Source organism: Astyanax mexicanus, chromosome 8 (assembly GCF_023375975.1).
Source record: "Astyanax mexicanus isolate ESR-SI-001 chromosome 8, AstMex3_surface, whole genome shotgun sequence".
In the NCBI taxonomy this organism is placed as follows: Eukaryota; Metazoa; Chordata; class Actinopteri; order Characiformes; family Acestrorhamphidae; genus Astyanax; species Astyanax mexicanus.
In genome coordinates, this window is record NC_064415.1 from 40,392,614 (window position 1) to 40,420,396 (window position 27,783).

General features: G+C 36.7%; 1 protein-coding gene across 1 annotated transcript in view; it reads left to right on the plus strand.

The window, feature by feature from the left end:
- The first annotated feature begins 1,061 nt into the window (after positions 1 to 1,061).
- Positions 1,062 to 27,783, plus strand: part of lpin2 (lipin 2) — a 50,033-nt gene continuing 23,311 nt past the window's right edge. The window contains exons 1-5 of the mRNA XM_007260170.4: positions 1,062 to 1,339; positions 12,201 to 12,401; positions 23,559 to 23,654; positions 25,753 to 26,048; positions 26,147 to 26,254. Of these exons, the coding sequence (XP_007260232.3) occupies positions 1,232 to 1,339; positions 12,201 to 12,401; positions 23,559 to 23,654; positions 25,753 to 26,048; positions 26,147 to 26,254 (809 nt within the window). The 5' untranslated portion in view covers positions 1,062 to 1,231. The remainder of the gene's footprint in view (positions 1,340 to 12,200; positions 12,402 to 23,558; positions 23,655 to 25,752; positions 26,049 to 26,146; positions 26,255 to 27,783) is intronic.

Genomic DNA, 27,783 nt, shown 5'->3' on the forward strand with positions numbered 1-27,783 from the left:
AAAATATATTGTCATTTAGAGCATTTATTTGCAGAAAATGAGAAATGGTCAAAGTAACCAAAAAAAATGCAGTGGTTTCAAACAGTAAATAATATGAAGAAAACAAGTTCATATTCATAACATTTTAAGAGTTCAGAAATCAATATTTGGTGGAATAACCCTGGTTTTTAATCACAGTTTTTATGCATCTTGGCATGTTTCCCTCCACCAGTCTTACACACTGCTTTTGGATAACTTTATGCCACTCCTGGTGCAAAAATTCAAGCAGTTCAGCTTGGTTTGATATCTGTGATCATCCATCTTTCTCTTGATTATATTCCAGAGGTTTTCAATTTGGTAAAATCAAAGAAACTCATCATTTTTAAGTGGTCTCTTTTTTTCCTCAAAGCTGTATAGGACAGCAAATATTGCTGATGGGTATAAAGGCAGTTCAGTCTCTGTGTGCTGAGTATGTGTGTGTTTGAGGAATGGTGCGGGCTTATGGTATATGTATATATGCCAGTAGCTTGTTGATCTGATTTGAGGTGATAAGTGTCATGTGTCACATGAGTCACATGTGTTGTACTGGTTTTGAAGGTCAGTCAGTTAACAGGTGATCACGCCACTGGTTGACCATTTTTTTTTTCTTTTTCTTTTTTTTTTGACGTGGATTGGCACATCTTAAATCAGGCTAAAAAATAAAGGTAAAATTCCACTCCATTTTTGCCTCCAATTGGCTGTTTCTGTTGAACCACCAGACCAGATCTTGGTAAAATGATTAACTATACAGTGCAGTTTTTTTTCCTCGTCAGTCAGAGGAACATTTGTGGTCCTCTTCACGTGCAGAGGATTAAACTCCTCCTCCTTCTTCTTCTTCTTCTCTCCCATTAGCCAAACCCCTTATCAGCAGTCAGCTCTACATGTCTCTTATCTGGCTAAAAACGCTGACCCCATACCCACCGTCTCATTGGGTGCAGAGTGGGCGTCTGTCTGCGTGATTGGTTGTTTAGTCGGTTTGGTCGGAGCTCAGTGCGTAACAGGAAAGTGAAAGAAAACAGCATGTTACGTAAAGCATGCCCAGCAATGGCGTATAGAGTGTGACTGTTTGTGTTTATTCCTGGGAGGGTCAGTCAAAGGCCAGTGCGGGCAGTATTTGAGCTAGGAGCTGCTGATGATGATTACAGACAAACAGAAGTGCTTGGTTAACAAGGAGGAAGAGTTTACATGAACCGATAGAGTTTGAAAAGCTGTAATGAAGAGACTGCGCTCTTGGGCAGAGTTAGACCCCCCCTTTAGCGGTACTGAGGAAGATAACAGTGAGCAGGATGAGTCTTCAGCCCTTAAGCCGTCGTGGTCCTTGGTGAGTAAATTAACTGACATTGGGCCGACGGGGCCTTGATCCGGGAAAGGCCTTGTTTACTATCTGTTTGTACTGAGTAGGGTCGTCCAGGCATTTGCTTTCCATACTCTGTGATTAGAGATGGGGTCTATGGTTGAAAAATATATATTGTGTGTATATCACAATATTTAAAGATATATTCATGATACACATGTATATACATGTATTAACAAAGTTAAAGATTCTAAAAAAAAAACATTGTGAACACACTTTCATGCATAGTTCCATGTTTTTTTTTATTCTGTTTTTGCCGCACATCATTCAATTAAACTAAGACTTTTATCTTATTGCCCAGCTCCCCTTATAGTGAGGTATTCTGTTCAGTTTGCTCTGCTCATAACATCTTGTTTATCATTTCCTTTCTTGTATTCCAGCCCCAACATAATGTTTCTACACCAACAAACAATTTAAAACAGGTAGAACAGATAGATTGAAGCAGTTAATTCTGTTTAAGACAGGCTGTACAGTACATTGGTCTGATGTAAGCAGCCAGTAGGTTTAGAATGTGATTAGTCCCAGCAGTTATGTTTACATATATAATAATAAGCCCATACATACACAGGCTGTGGCATTTTAATGTGTGTGTTGTCACGGAATGTAAAATATAACTCTGTATAGCAGAATGCTGTGGGTGTGGAAGAATTTATGCTTTTTTTTAAAATTCTATTCTAGTTTAATCTTTTAAAAGTTTAAATATTTGTATAATTAATTCTTTAAACATGTATTTTAACCACTTGACAACAAGGCTTATATGTTAATCTTGTACACTTTAGTTAAGACTACAATGTTTGTATTAATGGTTTCATTGTAGTCCAGTGTCCCATTTTTGGACGTAGGAATTGAGTTTATTTTTTTTATTATTTTATTTAAGGGAGAATATCCATAGTTTCATATAGCTGAATGTTGTTTCAAGTTTTTTTTCGGCTTCGTTCTGATTCTGAGTCCCAGTTTAAAGTTATATATATATATAGATATTGACATTTTTTTTCTTTAAACATGTATCATAACCCCTTGAAAACACAGTTTAGTTAAATCATTTGTTAACTATTTAGCATATTTGTGGAAGCCTTCTGTGTTCTATGAATGCATAAAGTTTGGACTAGACACATTACAGTAGCCTTCATTTTTTTCTCTCTTTATTTGGAAACAGTTTATCATAGGCTTATGCCACCGGCTTGTATTTGTCATGGGGCTCAGTTCTGTTTATCAGTTTTGGCAGAGCTTCAGGAAATCTGCTGAATTCTTTAAGCCGTAGCTTCTTTGTATGTTAAGCTGAACATTGTTGGCATTATCTCTCCTGTCTTTGGTTTGAATTCAGGAAGTATTCTGAGTATTCTTGTTTTAAAAGCAGTGATTTTCCTCAGGAGTTTGTTGGAGTCTGCTATAGAAACTGAAGCTGTAGTGTGTTATTGAGTGCTTTGGATGTTCAGATCTTTCTGGTTGACAAATCCAAATCCATCTTATTTTACACATTTCCGCCTCTCTAGAACATCCAGTATTAAAAAAAAAAGAGTCAAAGTGTAGAGTTTGAGATATGTAACCCTTAGAATAACACCGTGCTCAGCTGTCTTTAGAGCATGTTTAAAAATGTTTAAAGATACATACAGTAAATTTAGCTTAGCAATATTTAAACTATTGTGAATTTTTAAATGTTTGCCTTTTGCTTTCATGTTATTCCTGTTTTTCTATCATGAACCTCATGTGGGTACATTCAGGATTTTTCCAACTTGTTTGTGTCATTTTATCGAATTGTTGAGATTAGGATTTCTGATTTCTTCGAATTAAGAAGGTGCTGTTATCTGACGGAGCCATTAGATTGTAAAGACATAAATCTGGTTGACCTGTGTGCTGATTAGAGTAATAAAATATGAACTGCATGAATGCTTACAAACACACACAATATCAGCAAAAAATGATTAGTATCTTAATGGTGACTCTGCAAAAATGGGCATATTTATGCCCAATCCTATTTCACCCCTGGATCTTTTAAATGTACCCATCTATTCTGCATGTGCATGCCTAGATGAAGGGTGTCCTGATTCATTTTAGGCCTGAGGGGTTGTTAGGGGTTGGAAGTGCTAGGGCTACATGGCCCTTCAAATGGAGATTTTACGTTCCATCTTAAATAGTACAGTAGATTAGAGACTGCAGTGTTTAAGGTGGAATGAAAAAATTAAAAGCTAATTAATATTCCATTAATGAAGTTTATTTTGTACTTTTTTGCCTAAACCTAATACAACTGTTTTTAATATATTTTGTGAATGTATGAGTGAATAAAGAGAAATGTATAGGCTTAAGAGTACTAAACTACGGCTAAAGCATGTGGAAAAAGTCAGTGCTTGAAAAAAACAGTGTGGCATTGGTCATAGTTGCTATCGTGTATCGTTCATGTTTGAACTGGTACCAGCACCTGGAGTTATGTAGCAGTATCCAACCACACTTTATTTTCTCTCTGTAATAACATATTATTTAATTTTAGTCAATAAGATATTTTATTGAAATATTTTAGAAAAGTGGGAAAGAAGAAGAGTGAAGAAGAAGCATGTGGATGTATTATTTGCTGTTGGATGATTCAGTGATGATTCAGTCATGATGTTGTGGGAATTACCCGGAGAGACAAAACAAAAGTCCCAGCTCAACACAAGTAAACACAGTGGTTTACGTGTATTGAGCGAGGAAAGGCAAATAAGAATAGAGGTGTGGTTTGAGGGACATACTTATAGACTGTATTCGACTGGATTACTTGTAAATACTTACCTGGAGGTGATGTTGTAGCTGTTAATTCCACATTTCTGTGTGTTTAAGCTTTTCCACTTAATTTTGGCATTTGATTGATTGGACATAAATCAGGACTTGCTATTATTTCGTCAGTACACTTAAAAGTACTGACTTTGTTTACATGTTAAGATTGATAGCAACAGTTAATTTTGTGTTGTGTTGAAACCATCCCCACTAGATAACCGTGTGATCTCTAGTTAGAGTCCACTTTTATGCTTACCTAAAAAATAATTATGGCTGGCTATCGAAATATATCGCAATGTATTGAATCATTACACATGTATCAATATAGTATTGCCAAGTTCTTGTCAATACACAGTCCTAATCTCTACCCATATTAGGGGTGGGCGATATGGCCCTAAAATAATATCATGATATTATGTATCATGATATTTTCTCAATAACGATACTCTTGGCGATATGACAAAACATTAAAAAAAATTAAAAATACACTATACACTGCAAGAAAATTTAAAAATAAAAAATGTATTATTACATACAATATAATACTGCACACCCCTAAGTGAGATATTAAAAAATACAAGAATTTTATCAGATTTGTAACAGAAGTCAATGATCCAGAATGTCATGATACTAATAATAATGCACTCCAAATATCTCCATATATCCAGCATTAAAGTAAAATAAATGATACTCTACAGATATAAACTGTCTCTAGTAGATATATAATGGGAAATGGAATGGGTGATATGGCACAATATTTTAGGGTATAATATCGTTCACAATATTTAAAAACTTTGACGATATAATTGTGTACGATACGATAGGGCACACCCCTAACCCATATAACTTTTACTTTTAGATCTAATAGTTTTGAACCTATGTTACTTCCCCACTCTTAAAAGATGAAGCCTTACACTTTACATTTTATTTTTTCCCGCTAATTATGTGTAAAGGTTTTGTACCATAGAAATTATTAATATTTTATACTAGACTCTCTTTGTTTTTAGTTTTTTTCTTTATTGCTTTAATTGAACATTTCTGTTATTGGGCATTCAAGACTGAAATGTCCATGTGCTCTTTTCTGATTGTTTTATCCCCTCATTCAAAACATAGTCTGTACTGAAACACATGACTTCAGTATAAATAAACACGCAGCTTAACCATTGTCAGCAGAACAGGCTTACACAGCATACAAAACATTTAGAGCTTCACAAAAACGGTAAATACAGAAGACAATAGTTCTTGATTCTATATTTGGACTGAACCAGACTGAACCAGTGGTGGATGTTGGATTATTCTGAGTAAGGGGCCATCAAGGGGCCATAATATTCATAGAGGGGCCAAGTATTATTTCACCAGTCATACCATGTTCAATCACTTGAATATATTTTATAAAAGCTTACAATCTGCAATCAGATTTTTTTAATCTGGAAAAAATGTATGTTGCAAATTTATAACAGACAAAATATATTAGATATATGTTTTTAAATATTTTTTGCAGTTATTTGAAAATTACTTGCGTTTGGATTTTGCCAGTCTTTGCTATGGATTTTCTGAAGATTCTCTCATTTGCTTCTGTTTTTTTATATTTATAATCTGGAATTTTTATTACAGTTTGTATATTTATTTTGCAAAAACCTTTGACTCCATACAATTCTCCTTACCAGTTTTACATGCATCTTTAATATACATACACAAAATACTCACTAACACACAAAGCATGTGATAAAATCCAGCATTCTGTTTATTTTATACAACTTTTTTTATTTTATTCTGTCAGATTAAAACATCAGAACATCTCATAAGCTTTATTTACTCAGGACATTCCTATTAACAGTTTAGGCATTAAATCACGTCCATCTATTTTCTGATCATCATTCTCGAGCAAAGGACAGATGATTGACAGAACAGTGGCACTTCAGGGGTCAATCAAATTTCAGCTGGGGCCAATGCCCCTGTGGCCCCGCCCCAAGAACTGCCAGTACAATCAATTTACCCTCCTACAAATAATCCTCCTACAATTTCTTTCCATGCGTTGAGCCCTCTAATTCTGTTCTTGTGAACTTATTGCTAAAAGCCTAACCTGAGGCACAACGATAGAATTTTGTGATTTCTGTATTATAGAATTGTAATATTTTATCATATTTGAAACTTCTATGCAGTGGTTTCTAAAGCCAATATGTGTTATTCAGAATTGAAGGCCATATCTATTTGTTCTTTATAGTCTTTTTTTTTTCTCTCTCTGTGCTACTGCTCCTCAGAAGGTTAAGGCTCTGTGTTTGCGTGTGAAATGGTTGATTTGGAACATGGCATTTGTGCAAAATAAATGTAGGTTAGTTCTAGGTACAGAGTCTGTTAAAGACCCAGCTGAATGGTGCTCTAAATAAAGACAGTGCCCTAGTTTAAATAATTTAGCCTCTCCATGTAGTCTCTCAATGTTTTTCTTTATAGACTAAGGTTAGGTGTTTTGAACAAATTACGGTATTGAAGGTACCAAGAAGTCATATCCCTGTAAATCATTAAATTGTGTTTTTTTTTTCTGAAAGAGCTCCTCAGATGTTAAGTAGTGTATTCCAAATCATTATTTTTGATGGCTGTGTGCACACTGTTAATGTAAGACTCCAGAGAATCAGTGCCTCAGAGAGGATGTTAATAATGTGTCTCTCTAAGAAACAGAACTGAGAGACACAATATTAATATTTTACTATGAAGCTGAAAGCATCTTTACAAGCTTACAAGCTTTTGTGGTTTGAGGAAATGATTAAGAACTAACTTCATCGGGAGTCATTTCATAATTACGCAGACAAATTAGTCCATAGTTATTAGGGATGTTTTCACAAATGCATGTCTGGAACAGTGTTCACGTGTTTATCACATTGCATTGGTTTACTCTGGTTAGTTTTGGTTTCACACTGCAGTTTCATCGCCTACGTGGGCCGTGTCTCACTATGCTCAATACTGATTGATTGATTTTTGTAGAATGCTGTCTGTTCAGTGAGATGCCTTTCTAGCTGTTGTGCCAGCACACGCAGCTGAAAGAGTGTACCAGATTACCTTTTAAATTCCTTTTATTTCAGCTTTAATCTGTAGTTTCTGTAGCTACAGTAGTCACAAGTGTAAGCAGTCAGATTTCAGCTACACTGTCTCTCCTGAGCGTCCATTGGTTTGTTTCACACACAAAAGTAGGGGTGGGTATCGTAACTGATTTCTTAGGGTCCCGAATTGATTCAAAATCAATTCATTTAGGTAAATTTCAGTTACAATAAAAATTGTAGTTTAAGTATAAAATGTTGTAATTGTACAAGGAAAGCTCAAACTTCCATTATTCAAATATTAGTGTTTATTATATAGACTTAACACAACAGTTTTTTTTTTATATCATTTAATGTAGCTTAGTTAATCTCTACACCGTGTTTCACAGCTCTATACAGGTGTAGAATGGCCACTTTACTCACTTTACTCTGTTTACATGTGGGTAAAATATTATTCAGAACATAATTTAGAAGCCATCGTTTTCAACAACGCTGTATGAACCTATACACTGACATTTTAGTTACATAAAACAAAAACATAACATGCTTCATACATTTCTTATTTATCTGAGAAAAAAATTGTGAAGTTTACCCATAACCACTAGTTCAGATGTGATGATATAATAAGCACAGTGATAATAAAAGTTTAGCACGACGGCTGCGTGTAAGGCTAGTAAACCCGGCTAAAGGGGGATTAGCTTAACCGGTGATTTGCTTAACCCTCTAAGCTAACGGTGGATTCAGACGGTCAGGTCTTACTTTAAATAAAGTACAGGTGAAAACAACACTGAAAAACAACTTAAAACAGTGTAAAAAGTACTAGTTTAATAAACACATGCAGCACTGAGTGGAAATACAGAAGAAAATTACTTTTTTACAGAAACTCCCCGCAGTGCGACTCCTCTGCTATAGCTCACCCCAGCCAGAGGGCGGTGCTTCTGAGTATGGTCTTGCAAGATAAATATGGAAAATGGGCTATTTCTAAAGAACGATTTGGATTTATATGAATCTATATCAGATCATTCAAATGAAGATTGATTTAAATCGAAGAATCGATTTTTTTAAACACACAAAACACAAATTTACCAATTACAGATAAAGAGGCAGGTGGTGGACACTGCATCCACTGGTTAGACACAAGAAGACAAAAGACGAGTTTCTCAACTGTGCTGTTTTATTGCAGAGACATTTATTTAAATGTTGAGAAAGCAGCAATTCTGAGACCTTCTCCTTCAGACACCCCCATACTGACCAGTGGAAACATTACCATTCAAAATGGGTCTCTGCCCACTGGTATGTAATAGTGAGAAAATCTAATTAATTTTGTAATTAATTTAGCTCCAGGTAAAGCATGAGTAGTAGTTGAAATGTTGAAAAATGCCATTTGTGCCAATAGTGACTATTTTCAACAAAAAAATACTACAGTTAAAACATTTCACAGATTACAAACAGTGGTGTACATTGATTTATTTATTTTTGATTAATCGCACCAAAATTTTGTAGTTAATTGAGATTAATCACAGATTTTTCTTCTTCTTAAGACTAAGTTTTAATAATGGGTGTTAAGAGTAGGCAATATGGCCCTAAAATATTATCAAGATATTTCAGTTTATTTTTTTGATAATATTTTTGTTGATATGACACTACCTTGAATTTGTTTTATCAATTTCTAGAATATACTGCTGCAATTTTTCTTTTTTAGTTTTATTAAGTATAAATATAACAGATACATTAACGTTAACTAGAATAAAACAATCTATAAACATTTATCTATTTCATAAAAAGTAACTTACCAAGACCCCAAATTTGTATCAAAAAATAATTGTGTAACAAAATAAAAATGTACTAAAAATAAAATGTAAAAACTAAAATGGACCACAAAACTAAAGTGTAGCTCATTTAGTGCGTATAATATAAACTGAAAAACAAACTGGTTTCAAAAATATTACTATCACGATCAATTTTATATATATTTTTTTGTGATATTGTGTACAATACACATAGCACACCCCTAATGAGTATTTAAATGTAAAAAAAATAATCATAAAATAAGTGTTAGATTAGTTTAATTTTAAATTTATATTAGTGATGTCAGTTGCTTAAAAAAGTATTGTATTAATCCCAACAGTATTCAGTGATTTTAATTTTTATTAAATGCTAAAAACTTCCTGATATGTTGGGAGAAGAACATAAATAACTGGGTGTTAATGGAGGAAATAAACACTAGTGTAGAGTATAGCTCCATATTTAAATTTCAACAACTTGGAAAGGAAACGTGTGTTTCTGTGAGCGAGAAAGAAAGAAGCTTAAAACGTATATTAGCATAAATAAAAAGTAACCTGGCTTCTGAATTCAGCTGTATACAACAGGTCAAATCAAAAGGCTTTTATTGTCATTATATCTGAGTACAGGTACACAATGTAATGAAGTTACGTTCCTCCGAAGCCATGGTGCAACAATACAATAGACAACATGAAGTGGTACTCTAACACTACAATAAATACAAAACGTACAGCAGACAAGACGATTTGACAGACATGACATGTTTGTTGTTTGCGTGTTTACATTGTTAAATACTCGAAATCACTAATGCATCACCAGGTTCTGTAAAACAAGTTAATTATGGGAGGAAATTGCTGCCAAACTTGGTGACATGATTAAACTATATATATATATATATATAAAAAACATTTAATGTTAAAGTTTCCAGATTAATTACAGGCTGTAATGCACTAATGTTTATACCACTAATAAAAATATTTATGTATTTAGAGATTACTCATGCTTTACAAAATATTACACTGTGCTTTGAAAAGCTATAGTTTGATTTGTGATTGTGCTTTGTGTCTGATGTTTCTGCACAGGCCCTTTGTCCTAATGACAGAGGGTATAAATCTTGAGAGGATGTTGACAGAATAGCCTCTGGAATTTCTCTTGCTGGTCATCATAAACACAACCTCTGGCCTGAAAGTTCTCAGTATCATTGCTGTTTCCTAAAACAGTCCCTTGGGTTGTTGTTTGTTCGGCATACACCCTGCTCTGCAGGACCTTGTCTTTTAAACGTAGACTACAGCTGGGCAAACAGGATTCTGGTTCTGGTTCTGCTCAGCTTTGAGAAACAACTGTATAGCACTATCACGGTTGCTAGATCTAGGGGGACATGGGGGGGATATTGAGGCCACCAATATGCTGACACAGAATAGGCTGTCTGCAGGCATGCAGATAAGGCCCATCAAGAGGCAGCCAGCCAAGGGAAAACCATGAGCTGAATTTTCATTACTGAAAGAAAATGGCCTGTAGGGATGAAAAGGCTGCGGGTTGCATGTTGTGAGGCCCAGTCCTGTATAGATAGAGCAAACATGCAAAAATACACTAACATTTACTGTTCTATTCAGCCCCCTTTCCGGAACCCCTAAATAAAATTCAGTGCAATTAATTGTCTTCAGAAGTCACTTAATTAGTTAATAGAGTCCAGCTGTGTGTAATTTAGGCTATGTTCACATTACAAGCCACATTACTCAAATTTGATTTTTTGCTCAAATCAGATCTTGACGGTTCACATTCACAAATGTAAATGATATGTATCTGTGTTTAATGTGAACGAATCTTTCCCTTCTTCACTAACAACAAAATATTATATTTGAGACCCCACTCGCAGCTTTATATAGGGAAATGGTGTTAGCAGCTCATGTGGAGCATTTTTTTTTGGAGTGGAGAGTAAACAGCTGGTCTGAAGTACATGCTCAGGTCGAAGAGGTGAAAAAAGGCCAGGCGGTTTGCTTTTGCTATTTTTTGCAGCTATAGCTGCACAGCTGCTCCATGAGATGCGCGGGTATGAGATTTTCTGACTGTTCACATGCACCTGGCAATTTGAACATAACCTTTGTCTCAGTATAAATATAATCACCTGTTCTGTGAAGGCCTCAGTGGTTTGTTAGAGAACATTAGTGAACAAACAATGTCATGAAAACCAAGGAACTCACCAGACAGGCCAGAGATAAAGTTGTGGAAGTTGAAGTTTAAGAGAAGGGCTAGGTTATAAAAACATATATCCCAATCTTTGAGAATACCAGGAAGCACTTTTCAATGCATCGTCCAAAACTGACAGATCAAGCAAGGAGGAGAAGAGAGCATTGATCAAAGAAGCAGCCGAGAGGCCCAGGGTCATTTTGGAGGAGCTGCAGAAACTTCTAGCTTGGCCTAAATGCAAAGCATCATGTGTGGCATAAAATAAACTCTGCTCATCACCCTGAACAGACCATCCCTACTGTGAAACATGGTGGTGGTAGCATCATGCTTTGAGGATGCTTTTCCTCAGCAGGAACAAGAAAGCTGGTCAGAGTTGATGAGAAGATGGATGGAGCTGAATACAGGACAATCCTGGAAGAAAACCTGTTGGAAGCTGCAAAACACTTGAGGCTGGGAAGGAGATTCACCTTCCAGCAAGACAATGACCCTAAACATACAGCCAGAGCTACAGTGGAATGATTTAGATCAAAGAATATTCATGTGTTGGAATGATCTGGTCAAAGTCCTGATCTAAATCCTGTTGATCTTTTGTGGCAAGACGTGAAAATTGCTGTTCTCAGAAGCTCTCTTTCCAACTTGGCTGAGCTTAAGCTATTTGGTAAAAAAGAAAGAACAAACATTTTAAAGATTTCTAGATCTGCAAAGCTGAAAGAGACATACCCCAAAAGACTATTGAGTATTGAGGGTTGAATACTTTTTTTGATTAACATTTTGAAAACCATGTATCACTTTCTTTCAACTTCACAATTGTGCGATACTTTGTGTTGGTCTATCACTTAAAATCTCAATAGAATACATTTAAGTTTGTGGTTACAAAATGTGAAACAGTTCAAAAGTCAGTCAGTTCAGTCAGTTTAGGGCCCTGTTGCAGCCGAGACCTCATAGCTCTTATGCCACACTAAACATGTCTTGGTTTATTTGCTGCGGTAATGGAACTAAAAATCATAAAAAGTAGTACTGAGAAAAGTCTGTTTTGAAAAAGCACCGTCTTCACTCTCCTTCTTTCTCTCTGTGTGCAGGCTGACACCATGAACTATGTGGGACAGCTGGCTGGCCAGGTGCTGGTGACTGTGAAGGAGCTGTATAAGGGCATTAATCAGGCCACGCTCTCGGGCTGCATCGACGTGGTGGTGGTCCGACAGAAGGATGGAACTTATCAGTGCTCCCCTTTCCACGTGCGCTTTGGCAAACTGGGCGTGCTTCGCTCCAAGGAGAAAGTGGTGAGTGCCAGCTGGAACACAGTGACTGTAAAAGATGGATGAAAAAGGGGTATAAAGAATGAGTGATTGGTGGGTAGAGTCAGGCTTGTCATGCAAATAGAATTTTAAGCCAACTATTTGTATTTCAATAAATTGGCTTATGTGGAAATATAGTATATATAGTTATATGATTTAAATCTTACTAATTGTTCTCTGCTCAAATTTTTACTCATATATTTTGCAGAAAGTTTTTTGTTCTGCTTGTTCAGTCTGATTGTGTAATTTGGGCTTTTATACAGCTTTTCCATTTTAATTAAAAAATTTTTTTTTGGGCTAAAGTTTTGTCACATTAATTAAAATATGTAAGTAACAAGGGGTGTGTCATATCGTATCGTACGCAATAATATTGCAATCAATTAAAAAAAAAACTTGAAAAGAAGAATATTTACTGTATTGTTTTGTTGCTACATTACTTTTATTTTTCTTTATTTTATATGAAATCAGAGGAAAAACATGATGTATGATTAAATAAATGATTCTGTTTTGTATACTTCTAACTAATCTATATTCTACTAACTAATTAGTTAATAAAAGGTAAAATGTTTATTTGTTGAATTTGAATCCTAATTCTAATATTGCCAAGAATATTGGCATGCAAAAATACCCTAAAATATTGTGATATTATTTTAGGACGATATCACCTACACCAATTAAGTAACACCCAACCAAACACATGGGCTACCACAGCAACAACTTGGCCACCAACGAAAATACCAAAGCATCTGCTTTGCAACAACCTAGCATTACCATAGAAACCAGAATGTCATAAACAACCACAGAAACCTCAGAACATACAACTTTAGTTACTTTGGAACAGCGTAGCACAGACCTAGGCATTGTACAGCGTGTGAAATTGTTGGTAAATTATAAGGAAGGAATAAATCTCTAAGTCACGCTATCCGCATCGAAAACTTGTGTGCATGTCTAAATGTTGTATTACGGTAGCCCCGTGCACAGCGAAGCTGTTTTACAACTAAATAAAAAGAATTTACTAAAAATATTAATTATAAATAATTAATATAATTAACACTTACACACCAGAAAGAATACTACCTAACTGTATAACAGTGTAACATTTTAGACATGTTTAGAGTCCTATTAAATGGTACCACAAAAGTCTTGAACATTCAATCCTGACTAATTCACTTGTCCAAGACCAAAACAGGCTAGATTTCTCTCACTGAACACACAATAAAAACTGAGGTGTAACATATATACCAATGCATTTATTGCATTTTTTTTTTTATAAAGTTAAGGTGATTTGATTTTTTTGCCGTTGCTGATAGTGCTGCTACTTTGTAAACACTGTAAAAGTTGCACATTAAAAAAAAAAAAATCATAAATGTTTGTTAATTTTTTATATAATTAGGGCCGAGTTGTCCAGCGGTCTAAAGCACTGTCACTATGAGCGGGAGGTCGCCGGTTCGAACCCCCCCTTATGCAGCTTTGCCATCAAGCTTCCGGTGCTCAGAGGTAGCAAAATTGTCCCTGCTCCCTCCAGGTGGGTAGATGGCGCTCTCTCCCCACATCACTCCTAGGGTGATGTCCACAGCAAAGGGCGTCTGTGAGCTGATGTATTGGAACTGAGTTGCTGCGCTTTACTCTGAGCGTGCTGTGATGCTGCTCGGCAATGCTGCATCAGCAGCAGCTCGAAAAGAAGCGGTGGCTGACTTCACATGTATCGGAGGAAGCATGTGCTATCTGCTGTCTTCACCCTCCTGGTGTGTTGGGGCATCACTAATGATAGGGGAGTCCTTATAAGTAGGTTGGGTAATTGGCCATGTAAATTGGGGAGAAAATGGGAAAAATTAGAAAGAAAATTATATATACAGTATATCAACATTTTCATTGCATCACTATTGCTTAATTTACTGTTCTTTATTAAGTTAAAGCAATGCTGGTCTTTTGAAAACCTTGTTTATGACAGGTTGTGGTGCTAGTCAAAACATCACACTAATTAATTAAACATTAAATAATTATATAATCCATCAGATATTATTGTATAATTGTAACATTTCATTTATTGTTATTTCATATCTAAAAAGGGTTATTATTAAAGCCTTATACGCCAACAGTATATTGGGCTAAACCGAGCTAAGGATATTAGTCTGGCCCTCTTAAACTATTCCAATTTCTCATGTGGCCCCTTGGGAAAATGAATTGCCCACATCTGGTCCAGCATCTAGCAAGCACTTTGCAACATCATAGCAATTTCTTAGGATGTCAACCACCTAGTAACACCATAGCAACCACCCAGCAATCACTCAGCAAAATTATTGCAAGCACACCCAACAAACAGTGTCCACTCTTTGAACACGATGTGAGGATTATGTTAAGAGATGCTGGAATAATCTTTTACAGGGTTAGTTTGAGTTATAGTAGTTCCTGTTCTGTGTAATAAACTGGTCTTTCGACAGTTTCTGGTATCCTGCTGTCTTGTCAGAGGCCTGTTATTCTCGAGTTTACTGCATTATCTGGAGCTGCACTCAAAGCCTCAGAGCAAATAAAAGCACTAGGTTCAGTGAAAGTAGGCTAGCTCTTATCACCGGTGGCCCTGCCGCTTGTCACGTCTGCAAACAGTCCTGCAGCTGCTGCTGCTGCTGGAAATGGGTCGTTTTCTGTGGTGAGAGTTTGACCCCACAGCAGCGTCTCTTGGCCTGGAACAGAGAATAGAGAAATGACTCTTACCACATCCTGCAGAGACTTTTCAGTTGCCCCGGTGTGTGAGAGAGTTTGTGCTTTGCTCTTCCTGGCCACACACACACACACACACACACACACACATACAATGTTTTAATTTTTGCTAAACAGTTTGAGCAAGATTTAGGTATTTCTCATGCAAAGAAAACTGGACATCTCTGCGGTTTGTTAAAAAAAAATTGCCAATTACATTTATTCTGTTCACACCTGGTCAGCTCATCCTATTTATGTTAACATCATGATTATATCTGGATAAGAATACTCCACTTAAAAAGACAAGTGTAATCACACTTAGGATGCAGTTAAAACAAGTACCAATCCAATCGCTCAAATGTTTCAAACCATTTGGTGGTCTGAGACTGCTGAGACGCTATAGAAGGGTAACCATACTAGTTTCTCCAAGATGCGTTTGACAAACCAGTACAACCAAAGCTTCTCCCCGTGCAGTGATCCGCTCATCAATGTTAAGCAGTCTAATCAGTTGTTTTCTATTCAGAATGAACTGCTAAAATTGTTGCCTTTTCCCAAATTTGAAGAATTATAAGAAAATTACTCATTTCAAATTATTCTGTAGACAAATAATGTTATGTACCGCGTGCAGTGCTGCGACAGGGCTGGTTAAAAAAAAAAAAAACCTTAGCCTATCAGAAAAAAGTCACGAGAATAAAGTCGTAATATTAAAAGGGAAAAGCAGATTAATTACTTCAGCTGCCAGTTTATGAAGTTTGGAGGGAAGGGGGCATTTTGCACTCATGATCTGTTACGCGGCTGCTGGATTGCCATCAGTTAGCTACATTTTTTAAGCTGCTGCTTATTAATACTCCAGTAACATAATACAGTGTACAAATTTTGCGAGAGACAAAGAAAATGAAATCTCAACAGATAACAGTGGAACACCTCCAAGTAGTACCACGCGATTCATGTTGAAGTAGCTGCAAGCATCGAAAACGGTATCAGTATCTGCAATTGGCTGATTGAGCTGAAAGACAAAGAAAATCAGCCCAAAAACAGTTATGTTTCAAATAAAATGTAATAAATAGACCAGTAGAAATGCTGGAAAATAATATTTTGAATTTTTATTTACTTTTCAATTTACGTTCTTTAAAGCTTTTTGTGTGACAGTGATATGTAAAGTTGTTAATTGATAAACACTATAACCAAATTAATAGATGTAGTTTTCCTGAAATGCGAGTAAACCGATTGTAGCACATTTAAAAATGGAGATGCAATGGAGTTTTCCTGACACAGTTTAAACTCTCTTTCAGCACTGAGCACCAGACTCAGTAGTTTACTATAGTTCATGGACAGCATTGTTTATTTAGTGTACCGTGTTGGAAGAGCAAAAATAAGGTCATTGCCCTCTGTGTGACTAGGGCTGTCGCAGTGAAAGAATTTCCCCTGCGGTTGTAGATAACGAAAGAAAGACGTGTTGCAGAACTAAATAACTCGTAGGTCTGAACGCCTTTCAGCCATAATGATCTATATTAGAAGAACATGTTAAACACAGCTTTAATCATCAAGTCTGGGAAGAAAACCACGTTCACATTTGAATACCTGATATTTAGCTGTATAATTTTAGTTTAAACCTGCCGAAATTATACTCCCCCTCTGATTTCAGCCCACTGCGTGATGAAGAGGACAGCACAATCTCAAAAGAGAATTTGCCTGGAGACAAAAGTGACACTGAATGTATGCCAGAGCAATGTAAAAATAAAAGTAGCTGACTTTGAGAATAAAGTTGTAATATTAAATAGGAAAAGAAGGCTAACTCCTAACTGTTTGGGCGGCCAGTTTAATAAGATCAGGAGCTGTTACAGGGCTGCTGTGATTATTATCAGTTATTTAGCTGTATAACATTTATAACTGTATTACAGTTTAATAATACAGATTGTGTGCCGATTTTGTCATGGAGGCGTAGCTTCCTCATTTTTACAGTTTACAGTTAAAACTAAGGCAATAAACTCAGTTTCACATTGTATCATAACTTTGCCACGCATATCGTGCTTCACAGCATATTTAATAACACACAGACTGCCTCTTGCATCAGTAAATGCTTGATTTCCTTCATTCATGACTGGAACTTATTTGTATTGACAGGGGTTGGACAATGAAACTGAAAGACCTGGTTTTAGACCACAATAATTTATTGTCCCAAAGGACAGTTCAGGTGGAAACAGGAAAGTTGAGGTGCACATTGAATTCTGCCGTGATTTGGGCAGCCGTGGTTTTATGTTTTTTGGATACAATCCGGGTTAGCACCCAAACATCCCTTTCAGACAGCTTCCTCTTTTGCGTCCACAGTTAATCCTGTTGGATGTGGTTAGTCCTTCCTGTTGTTATGTTGACATTACCCTGGATACCGTGGCTCTTGATACATCACAAAGATTTGCTGTCTTGGTCACAGAGCAAGTCGTGCGCCAACAATTTGGCCTCTTTTGAACTCTGGTATGTCTCCCATAATGTTGTGTGCATTGCACTATTTCGAGCAAAACTGTGCTCTTACCCTGCTAATTGAACCTTCACACTCTGCTCTTACTGGTGCAATAATGTGCAATTAATGAAGATTGGCCACCAGGCTGATCCAATTTAGCCATGAAACCTCCCACACACAAATGACAGGTGTTTTAGTTTCATTGTCCAAACCCTGTACGTTCTTTTAATCGCAGAACTAAAGTAAAGCAGCTAAAGGTCTCCACTCACCAATGGGTGCTCTCCCGACACTGCAGCGGGGGTGCCGAATTGCAATGTAGGCGAGGCTATGGCAAGCAACAACTCGCAAAATCTAGACACTTTATTATTTAACTGTAACGATAGAGGATTAATACATGTAGATAACTGATTATAATTAATTTTAATATTAATATCAAAGTGGTTCCTTGTGTAACAGCCCCTTTTCTTGCACTAAATTTGGCTTTTTTGACCAGAGCAGCTTCTATAGTTTCCAACTTTGAAAAATAAAAACAGGGACGGACTCTAGACCAGCAGCCCCCGATAATTATTATTATTTTTTTTATAATTGTATTTCTAATTGTTCCCAATTTCTTCCCAATTTTGCAAAGCCAATTACCCAACCCACTCATTAGGACACCCCTATCACTAGTAATGCCCCAACACACCAGGAGGGTGAAAACTAACACATGCTTCCTTTGATACATGTGAAGTCAGCCACCGCTTCTTTTCGAGCTGCTGCTGATCCAGCATTGCCGAGCAACCAGCACGCTTGGAGGAAAGCGCAGCGACTCGGTTCCAGTACATCAGCTCACAGACGCCCTGTGCTGTGGACATCACTCTTTAGTGATGTGGGGAGAGAGCGCCATCTACCCACCCGGGAGTAGGGAGCAGGGCCAATTGTGCTCCCTCTGAGCGCCGACAGCTTGATGGCAAAGCTGCATGAGGGGGTTCGAACCGGCGACCTCCCGCTCATAGTGGCAGCGCTTTAGACTGCTGGACCACTCTGTGCCTTGCAGCCCCGGATAATAACAGGGGGTTAATGGGAAAATTACATTAACTCTTGCACAGGCATTAAAGTGTAAAACAAGAGGCCCTGCGTGGGGGAAAACGCCAATATCACGGTTGCGAGATTAGGTCCCATACGCTGCAATTTTCTCGTCAATAGCGCGATATTGCTATACTGCAGTCATCACGACAGCCCTATGTTTTACAGACGTGGGACAATCATACATTTAGGCATCATAATACATTGTAATAAATATCTCATACTTTCATACAGTCAAACAGCATGTGTGGGCATGGGTTTGTTCTTTTTTTTCCCTCCTTTTTTCACACGTAGCTGACCTCTGCTGGAATTCTTTAAATAAACCTCAGAAATGGCAGGGGATGGAACTGCTTCCCTCAACCTGCAGGAAGTGTGGAGATGCTTCGGAAAAGAAAAAGAAGAAGAAGGAGTGGTCGCTATGGCAACAGGTTTCTCAGGATGAGAAGTGCTTGGCACAGGAGGAGTGAGATAGTACCGTCAAGGTTACTTATATAATGGGGAGACAATCCACGGGGTGGCTTTTCTTTTTCTTGATCTTTGCTTCGAAAAGCTTTTTTTAGTGCCTCGGATGGTGGTAGAAGTTTGCTACTGGACGAAGTGGCCAAAATCTATATCATGATGCATTTCTCAATTTTGGACGGTACCTTTTAATTCCAATATTAATAAAAACAATATGAAATCTACTTCTTGCGGTCTACATCATCTTGCATTGAGGACAGGCTACTGAAGCCTGTAGTGTTCTGCCGTTTATGCTCAGCTTGAATCCAGTGAACTGATGGCAGCACCTTTTTAATAAACATCAGTAAGTGGCAGATGCTGTAAACAGTGTGTGTCTCTCGGCACATTTTTTTTGTGATTTTTTTTTTCTGATTGGCTGATTGATTGTTGATAACAGATCAATGGTACTGGTGTACTGCTTGCTGCTTGTTGCCATATTGTGGCTACAGATCTTGTTCTCTCAATAGGAACTACTATTGCATTTCTGTTAGAGATCCATGAATGCTGATACTTGTATTGGGTATTGATACAAACTCTGATACCATGCTTATTGACTCGTACTCTTAAGTGCAAACAATTCACCAATACAAACATCCTCTAACGTGTGCCAGGTGCATATTGCTGCAATGACCGTCAACACAGATCCACACAGAAGAGAGAAATACTAGTGCATCTCAAGAAACTAGAATATAATTGAAAAGTTACTTCAGTAACTTATATTTTGAACTGTATATTATATTGTATATAATATATATTATATAGATGTATTACACACAGAGTGATTTTCTTTTTTTGTTGATTATGGCTTAAAATCAATGAAAACTCAAAAATTTGTACTTTTGGCAGTGTTGGCAGTCCTGCTGCCCACACTCAAGTCCTGCTGGAAAATGAAATCTGCATCTCCATAAAAGTTGTCAGCAGAGGGAAGCATTGTCAGTGATGGTTTGGAGAGTCATGTCATCTGCTGGTGTTGCTCCACTGTGTTGTATCAAGTCTAAAGTCAGTACAGCTTCTACCAGGAGATTCTACAGCACTTCATGCTTCCCTCAGCTGACAACATTTATGGAGATGCGGATTTTATTTTCCAGCGGGACTTGGCACACTGCCCACACTGCCAAAAGTACCAATTGGTCTTATATAATATTCAAATTGTCTGAAACACTGATTTTTTTGTGGGTTTCATTGGCTATAAGCCATAATCATCATCAACAATTAAATAAATGCTTAAAATAAATCACTCTGTTTGTAATACATCTATATAATATGAGTTTTATATTTTGAAAAAGTAACTTTTCAATGTTGTGTGTGTGTGTGTGAGATTATTCTCCAACCTTATGTTCACATAAAGTTTGTTCTGATAACATGTTCTTGTGGCAGTGACATCCAGCCATCTCCCACATCTATTTATTTAGGCTCGGCAGACACCAGTCTGTATCTGCCCTCACCTCATTGTCTCCAGAATAAAATATTCAGAGATAGGACAGCAGTCTTGCTTTGAAAGGAAACACCTTCTAATTCTATTTTCAAACCAAGTTTGAGGCCCCATTTCTTGTCTTTCCTCAGTCTTTAAATATTTCATACTGGACTGGCATGTTGAAGACTCACCCCGGGCCATCATTAGTAGCATCATTAACATTCTGCCCCATCTCTGTTCACACACACTCACTCACACACACATCTTAAATTGCCTAGCAACCTTGTAACTGAAGACAAGAGGCTTCTGGACCGGCAGATTGGGAAGTTGGGAGGAAAGAAAGACTGAAGATTGGGTGAGAAAATCCGAGCCAGAGTTCTGAATATCTATGCATTCGCCAAAGGCTTCAGATCACTGCTAAGGTTTCCAGTGACACGGGGTCAGCCGAAAGTCGATAAGTATACCGTCGGGCTCGCGTCACCTGACTCTGTGGTGGCACAGTATCAGGTGCGTGAATTGATCTCGTGGGTGTACTGGCAGCTGGCCAGCAGCAACGTTCTTGTCCCGTTCACTAATTGGGTTCGGTAATTATGCAGAGTGCTGAATGAAGCATCAGACTTGGGCATTGTCCGTCTCTGAGCAGATCATTACAGATGCGTGGTTAAGCAGGAGAAGGCTGCAGCGTTCTGTTGTTCCGTAGTGAAGTGAGGAAGAAAGCATGGACTGTTCTACAAGCGTCTATCGAGACACTGAATAAATAAATAAAGTCCAACAGGTCTCTGAAATGTACATTCTTTCAAGCATTCCGATAGCTTGGGCTATCAGAATTTTTTCATATAAATGTTTTTTAACTGACCATGGTTAGTTAGTTTTTATGATTTGGTATGCATGCATTCCCCTCCCCCCCCTCTTTTTGTTTTTTTTTAATGGCATTTGAGTCTTGGGGCCCTATTTTATTCTATAGGCGAGCCATCAACCGTGCAATGTGCAGCTTGATTTAGGGTGTGTAAGTGTGTCTTTTCTGTTGTAACAACAGGATTAGTACACCTTGCTCAGCTAGAAACACACAAAAGGCATGTACTGATTCTCTTAATTAATTTTGGTTTATTTCACATTATGCCCAAAACACACCCAATCAACGCGTCACTTGCCATTTCCTTTAAGAGCCAGATGTGCTCTGACTGGCGGATTGGTATTTTAATAGTGTAGCGCTTCTCATCTGCTCATTCACACTGTGAAGGATGTATGGTCAGGAACAGCAGTGTTTATATTATGTTTATTGTTGATGTAAATGTTGGGTTTGTGCACAGCAAAGCATTAATGAAGGAAATAAGAGAGAGAGATTTGGAGTCGACAGTTTAGAGGAAAATAAAGCAGAGTAAAGTTGCGAATGGCTCTATAGGTAGCTTCCTGGATTAGCGTTTGTGCTAACCATACCTAAATCTGCGTCAATAAACATAGCCACGGCCTTTAGAACATGCAATCGTACAAGAACACTGGGAGGTCAAAGTGAGTGCCCAGTATGCAAAATATTTTTGGCACTTGTTAATCCATTCAGAATTGTCCATGTCCGAATCGAAATGCATCTAAGAATCAATAATTTCACCCACCTCTACTAACATTAAACATTCTTTTAAGGTTAAAAGAAGTCATATTTTGGGATGCCTAAATAATTGCATGTTTGAACAATGCAAAATAATAATAATTGCACTAAATTAAATAAAATTAAATTAAGAGTTTTTGTCTTTAACATTATGCCTATTGGAGAACAGTACAGATACAGTACAGGTACAGATTTTTTTTTTACACTAGTTTACAATTACTGAATGACTTAAAAATTTTGATTAGAAAAAACACTGTCAATTAAAGTACCTCAAACCAAAGAACAATTATGCTTTTATCAATTGTGCAGTCCTTCACTGTAATAATCTATTTTATTTGCTTTAACACATGACTGTGTTAATATCATAACATATTTAAAATGTTTACACTTGTTTCTTTCTTTTTTAATCTTCTGGCACATTGTTGCAGGTTGTGTCTGTCATGGTGCTTTTATGACATATTTAGCACAAACTAAAAAAACAAAACACCCCTCAGTTTTGTGCATTCATGTGTAGGGATAAAGAGAATATATGGAATATCAGGAATGGTGTTTTTGCTACCGTTCCTGCAAAGCCACGCATATTCATTGTACAAGTATTGTTTCTAGTAGGTCACAGGACATTTTCTGGCTGCAGCAGCTTTGATTGGTTACTAGAGCGATGCAATTGCACAATCTCACCAAAAACAGACTGTCACTTTAATGTAGTATCAATGTATTATGGCCATTTCAGAGGTGGATTAGGCTGATTTCCAATCCATTCAAATCAGTTTGTATTGTATCTGATTTATATGTATCTAAATATAGTTTTCATTAATAATTGTTGGTATATTTTTCAAGGACTGATTTGTTTTCTGTTCTCCATTGATCTGAGAAGCCCCAGCAGCCAATACTTTCCACCATGCTTTTGTATTTGGATCAGCCCATGTTTTCTCAGCTGCACTACAGTGGTAGTTCACGGGTTAGGGACAAAAAAATTGAGAACAACAACCACAAATAACAACAACTGCTCAGAAAACAATGCCCTTTGTTTTTTGACCTGTTGTTGCTCTCAGTGATAAAACCATGAGCCTGATCAACACCAAACCAAATCAAACTGGAGCACCTCTTGAAGTTTGTACGAGGTAGAATGAGGTCAGTAATAACTAGACACTGTGTGAACCTTAAGGTGAGCACACACGGGTTCAGAGGGGAGTAGCAGGCTAAATGTCAACTCATATTGGTTTCTTAAGGTCAGTGCTTAGATGGAGCAGACTTTTGATATGTTTGTGTGGTCTGACCGGAGAAAGTATCAAAAGTTCAGCCACTTGAGTGGGAATATGAGGATCAGGTAGACTTATTGACTTTGTGTAATTAGATTGAGCTGAAGATGAGTTTAGGACTGATTGCTGTTCTCTTGATTTCCCTCAGATCGACATAGAAATAAATGGGGAGCCAGTGGAGCTACACATGAAGCTCGGAGACAATGGAGAAGCGTTCTTTGTGCAAGAAACGGAGGTGCAGAATGTGAGTATCTTCACAAATGGCACTCTAATGATAGTGTCTGTTTTTTGTGTTATGTATATATATATTTTTACTAAATAATACACAAGAGCCTTAGCCTTACAATCCCAGTACCTCAGTGTTAAAACATAGAGTAGGCTATAGCTTGTCTTCTAGGCCCCCAATCCAGTTTCCCCCCCTTACCCCCACGACTTAGCCCCATCCCCAGTTAAGGCTACATGTCACTTCAATAAGCATTACGAGAACCATTGTATTATTTTATTTTAAAGCAGCAGTTCTTAAGATTTTCTACAGTCTACAGAGCCATGTAAGGAATGTTGTGTGTTTTTTTTTTTATGTAAAAAGTGGTGAGAACCAAATACTAAGTGGTGAATCGTACTTTAGATTTTTCTTTTGATGGAAAATCTCTATTCAAAATACAGTTTAGTCTAAGACTGGGCATAATGTCTAGGAAACTGACCCATAGATATGCTTCTTTGCTTGTTATAGTGTATAGTGTCTATAGCCACGTCTGGGCAAGTTGTAACTTATCTGCACTTTATGAAACAGAGCAGGTAGTTAGCCAGATTGCTAGTTTTCTTGCGTAATGCTAGATATCCTGTAGCAAACAGGTAATAATGGTAGCTAGCAAGCTATATTTTAAACTGACAGACAACTTTAATGACTTACAATAATTTGTCTTTCTGAGTAGATTCCATAGTGAAATAAAGTTGTTAGCTAGCTAGCTATATTAGCTAATATTATCTACTTTATTTCAAGTTGGAATGTTTTAGCTAGTTAGCTAAAGGTAAGCCCAGAGCTAACTATAGCGAGCAAGCTAGATATCTAACCAGCTAACTCTTATAAGAAGTGCATGTAGCAGTCTGTGAAGTCATGTACAAATCAGTGAATATACTATATATCTGGTGCTCACCACTTAGTATGAGGTGCTCACCACTTAGTATGTGGTGCTCATTACTTTTTTTTTTTCTTAAAAAAATACACCTCTCCCTACAGGGCCTCCGTATTAGTCAGAGGACAAACTAGTATAATAAGTGGCATCAATGTGTTTCTGCGATAACTGTTGATGTTGGTTGCCTGAGCAACCTGCTTGTTGCTAATGGCGTTGATTCAAGGGCTACCGCGAACATGGGGATGTCAATGGGCAGTAATAATACCCCAATACCACCAATGCCAAGGAGATGGGTGACTGAACTCAAAAACAAGAGGTAGTGTTCCAAATGTAAAAAAAAAATGGAATTGGGCACTTTTCTATACACAAAAAGTAGCTCTTATAGTGCAGTTCTCAAACTTTTTTTTACCTTTGCAGATATTAGGTGCCACTGCGGCCCTCCCGACCCACACTCTACTGAGAGTAAAACCAGAAACTCCAGGCTTTACAACAATTCTGTTAATTATAAACCTGAGCTCAGTCTTTAAAATCTGCCTATTTTGAACAAAACCTAATTCATACAGAGGTGCTTGAAAGTTTGTGAACCCTTTAGAATTTTAAAATGTTCTGCATATTTATGACCTAAAACCTCAGACCTAAAAAATCAGATTTACACACACGTCATAAAAGTAGATAAAGAGAACCCAGTCAAACAAATGCGACAAAAATAGTGTATTTGGTCATTTATTTATTGAGAAAACATAAATGTGACTTTCAAACGTATGTTCACCTCCTAGTATGAGCAGTATCACACCAGATTCAGAAATTCACATACTTTTACCACTCACAAATATGTAATATTGTATCATTTTCGTCAATAAATGTAAAAGTATAATATTTTTGTCCAGTTTGTTTAACTGGGTTCTCTTTATATACTTTTTAGGGCTTTCAAGCTCTGCAGTATATTCAAATAGGACCTATTCTTGTAACAGAAATATCCATAAATGAATCAATGTTCATATATTTTAGGACCATATGAATCAGAATCAAATCGATTTAAGAAATAAGTGGCTTCTATCTAGCCACTATCTAGCCCTATAATCTATGTTATTTGTTTTAAGGAACCACTTTTTTAGATATACCAATTCAGATAGTGATCCACTTCTTATGTACGTGTTTTGAGGTGTTTTTGTTCTTTATCTGAAAAACGTTCTTCTGTCCACCACTCAGGAGGTAGTACCAGCTCACCTGGCCACTTCTCCTATCCCCACTGAAATTCACAAGTTCTGGATCGGAGGGGACCATACTGGGGATCAGGACCAAGACAATGACCCCCAGGACCCCGAGGATCCCCCCGTGGCTAGCACTAGCACGGGCAAAAAGAAGAAAAGGCGAAGAAAGAAGCATAAAGGTGACTCTCGGCGGGAGGAGATGACCCCGCCTGCCTCCATCGGTGCTTCGGCCCCTGCTGAGGAAATTTTTGAAATGGACATGAGCTCAGACGAAGAGATCACTCCCTGCTCAAGGTGAGAGCTCAATTTATACTCCAGTTCTCTTAAACTGTCTTTGTGTTTTGAGTCTGAGTCTTTTAAAATTATTCCTTCTTCCATTATTATTGTTTTAGATCGTCTTCTATCAACACATTGAAGGAGGTTGAACCCAGACTACCACCAGTTCGCCATTCACCAGAGAACTACCCTTATTCAGATGGAGACTGGTCTCATGCAGACAAGTAAGTATTCTTATAAGCCAAACGCACAGGCATCCATACATAGGAAACAGTTATTAATTATTACTATAGTTTAAATATTACATATATATTATTATATATTACTTTTAATGTTAAAAGTAATATATATATATATATATATATATATATATATATATATATATATATATATATATATTAGGGGTGTCACGTTTCTCTAAATCCTCAATTCGATTTTATTTCCGATTTTAGGGTCACGATTCGATTCTTGATTTTCTTTTTACTTTTTTTTTTAATTTACAGCAGAGAGGCCTATGCCAGTTTTTGATTAGTCTATGGTCATTCATTGGTTTGATTTTTATATATATATATATATATATATATATATATATATATATATATATATATATATATATGTGTGTGTGTATATATATATATATATATATATATATATATATATATATATATATATATATATATATATATATATATATATATACACACACACATATATATATATGTTTATATAGTTGCTTTTAAACTGTTGTAATTTATAGGTATATGTTTGAGTAAAATCAACATTGTGGTTTTATTCTATAAATTATTATAATTATTAACCATTAATAAACTAATGGTACACAATTTATAAACTCTTTATAAAGGTAGCCCTTTTTAAAGTCGAGACACAGGTGAAAACTAGGGCTGTCACGATTCTCTAAATCCTCGATTTGATTTTATTTCCGATTTTAGGGTCACGATTCGATTCGATTCTCGATTTTCTTTTGTCTTTTTTTACAGCAGAGAGGCCTGTGCCAGTTTTAGATCAGTCTATGGTCATTCATTGGTTTGATTCATCAAATTTACAATATCTTATTTTCAAAAGGTGGGCTTGATATAAGTGATGCAAAGTGATACAAGTGATCTGTAATACACCACATTAGGCAAGGTCAAATTTAAATAATTTACTTAAGATATATTTGTAATGCTATCTAGGGGCTTTTTTTGGTAGCAGCAGTGTGCCCATAACAAAATAAATAATAAAAAAATACAGGAACAGTCATGTACAAAATAATAGAACAATTAGAGCCTTAACAAACTGAACTCTATCCTACTATAACAGTTAAACATGAAAAATAAGACTTTAGGACTTTTTCGGTCCCTGAGAATGACAAGTTTTTTTCTTTAACAAAGATATATTATTAACTTTATCTGAGGGACAGATGCTCCTTAAGGTACCAAAACTGTTAACATATTTGAGGCTAGACAAAGTAATTGTTATATAAATATATGTTAAAACCTTGTTTCTTTCTTTAATTGTGAACCAAATATCATGTCTCATCTCGTCTTTTGAGATGAGTGTCTCTTCACATCCATGGCCGAACCAACTGAAGTCAAGGCATCAAAATGTTTCTTAGTGTCGATCCTTGAGTACTGCTTGTTTTAGTGTTTTCCTACTGCGGAACACACACTATTTCAGATCAAGGGCTGTTTGTTCAGTTAGGACATTGAGTTCATTAATTGGTCAGGTGAGTTGGAATTAAAAAAAAAAGAAA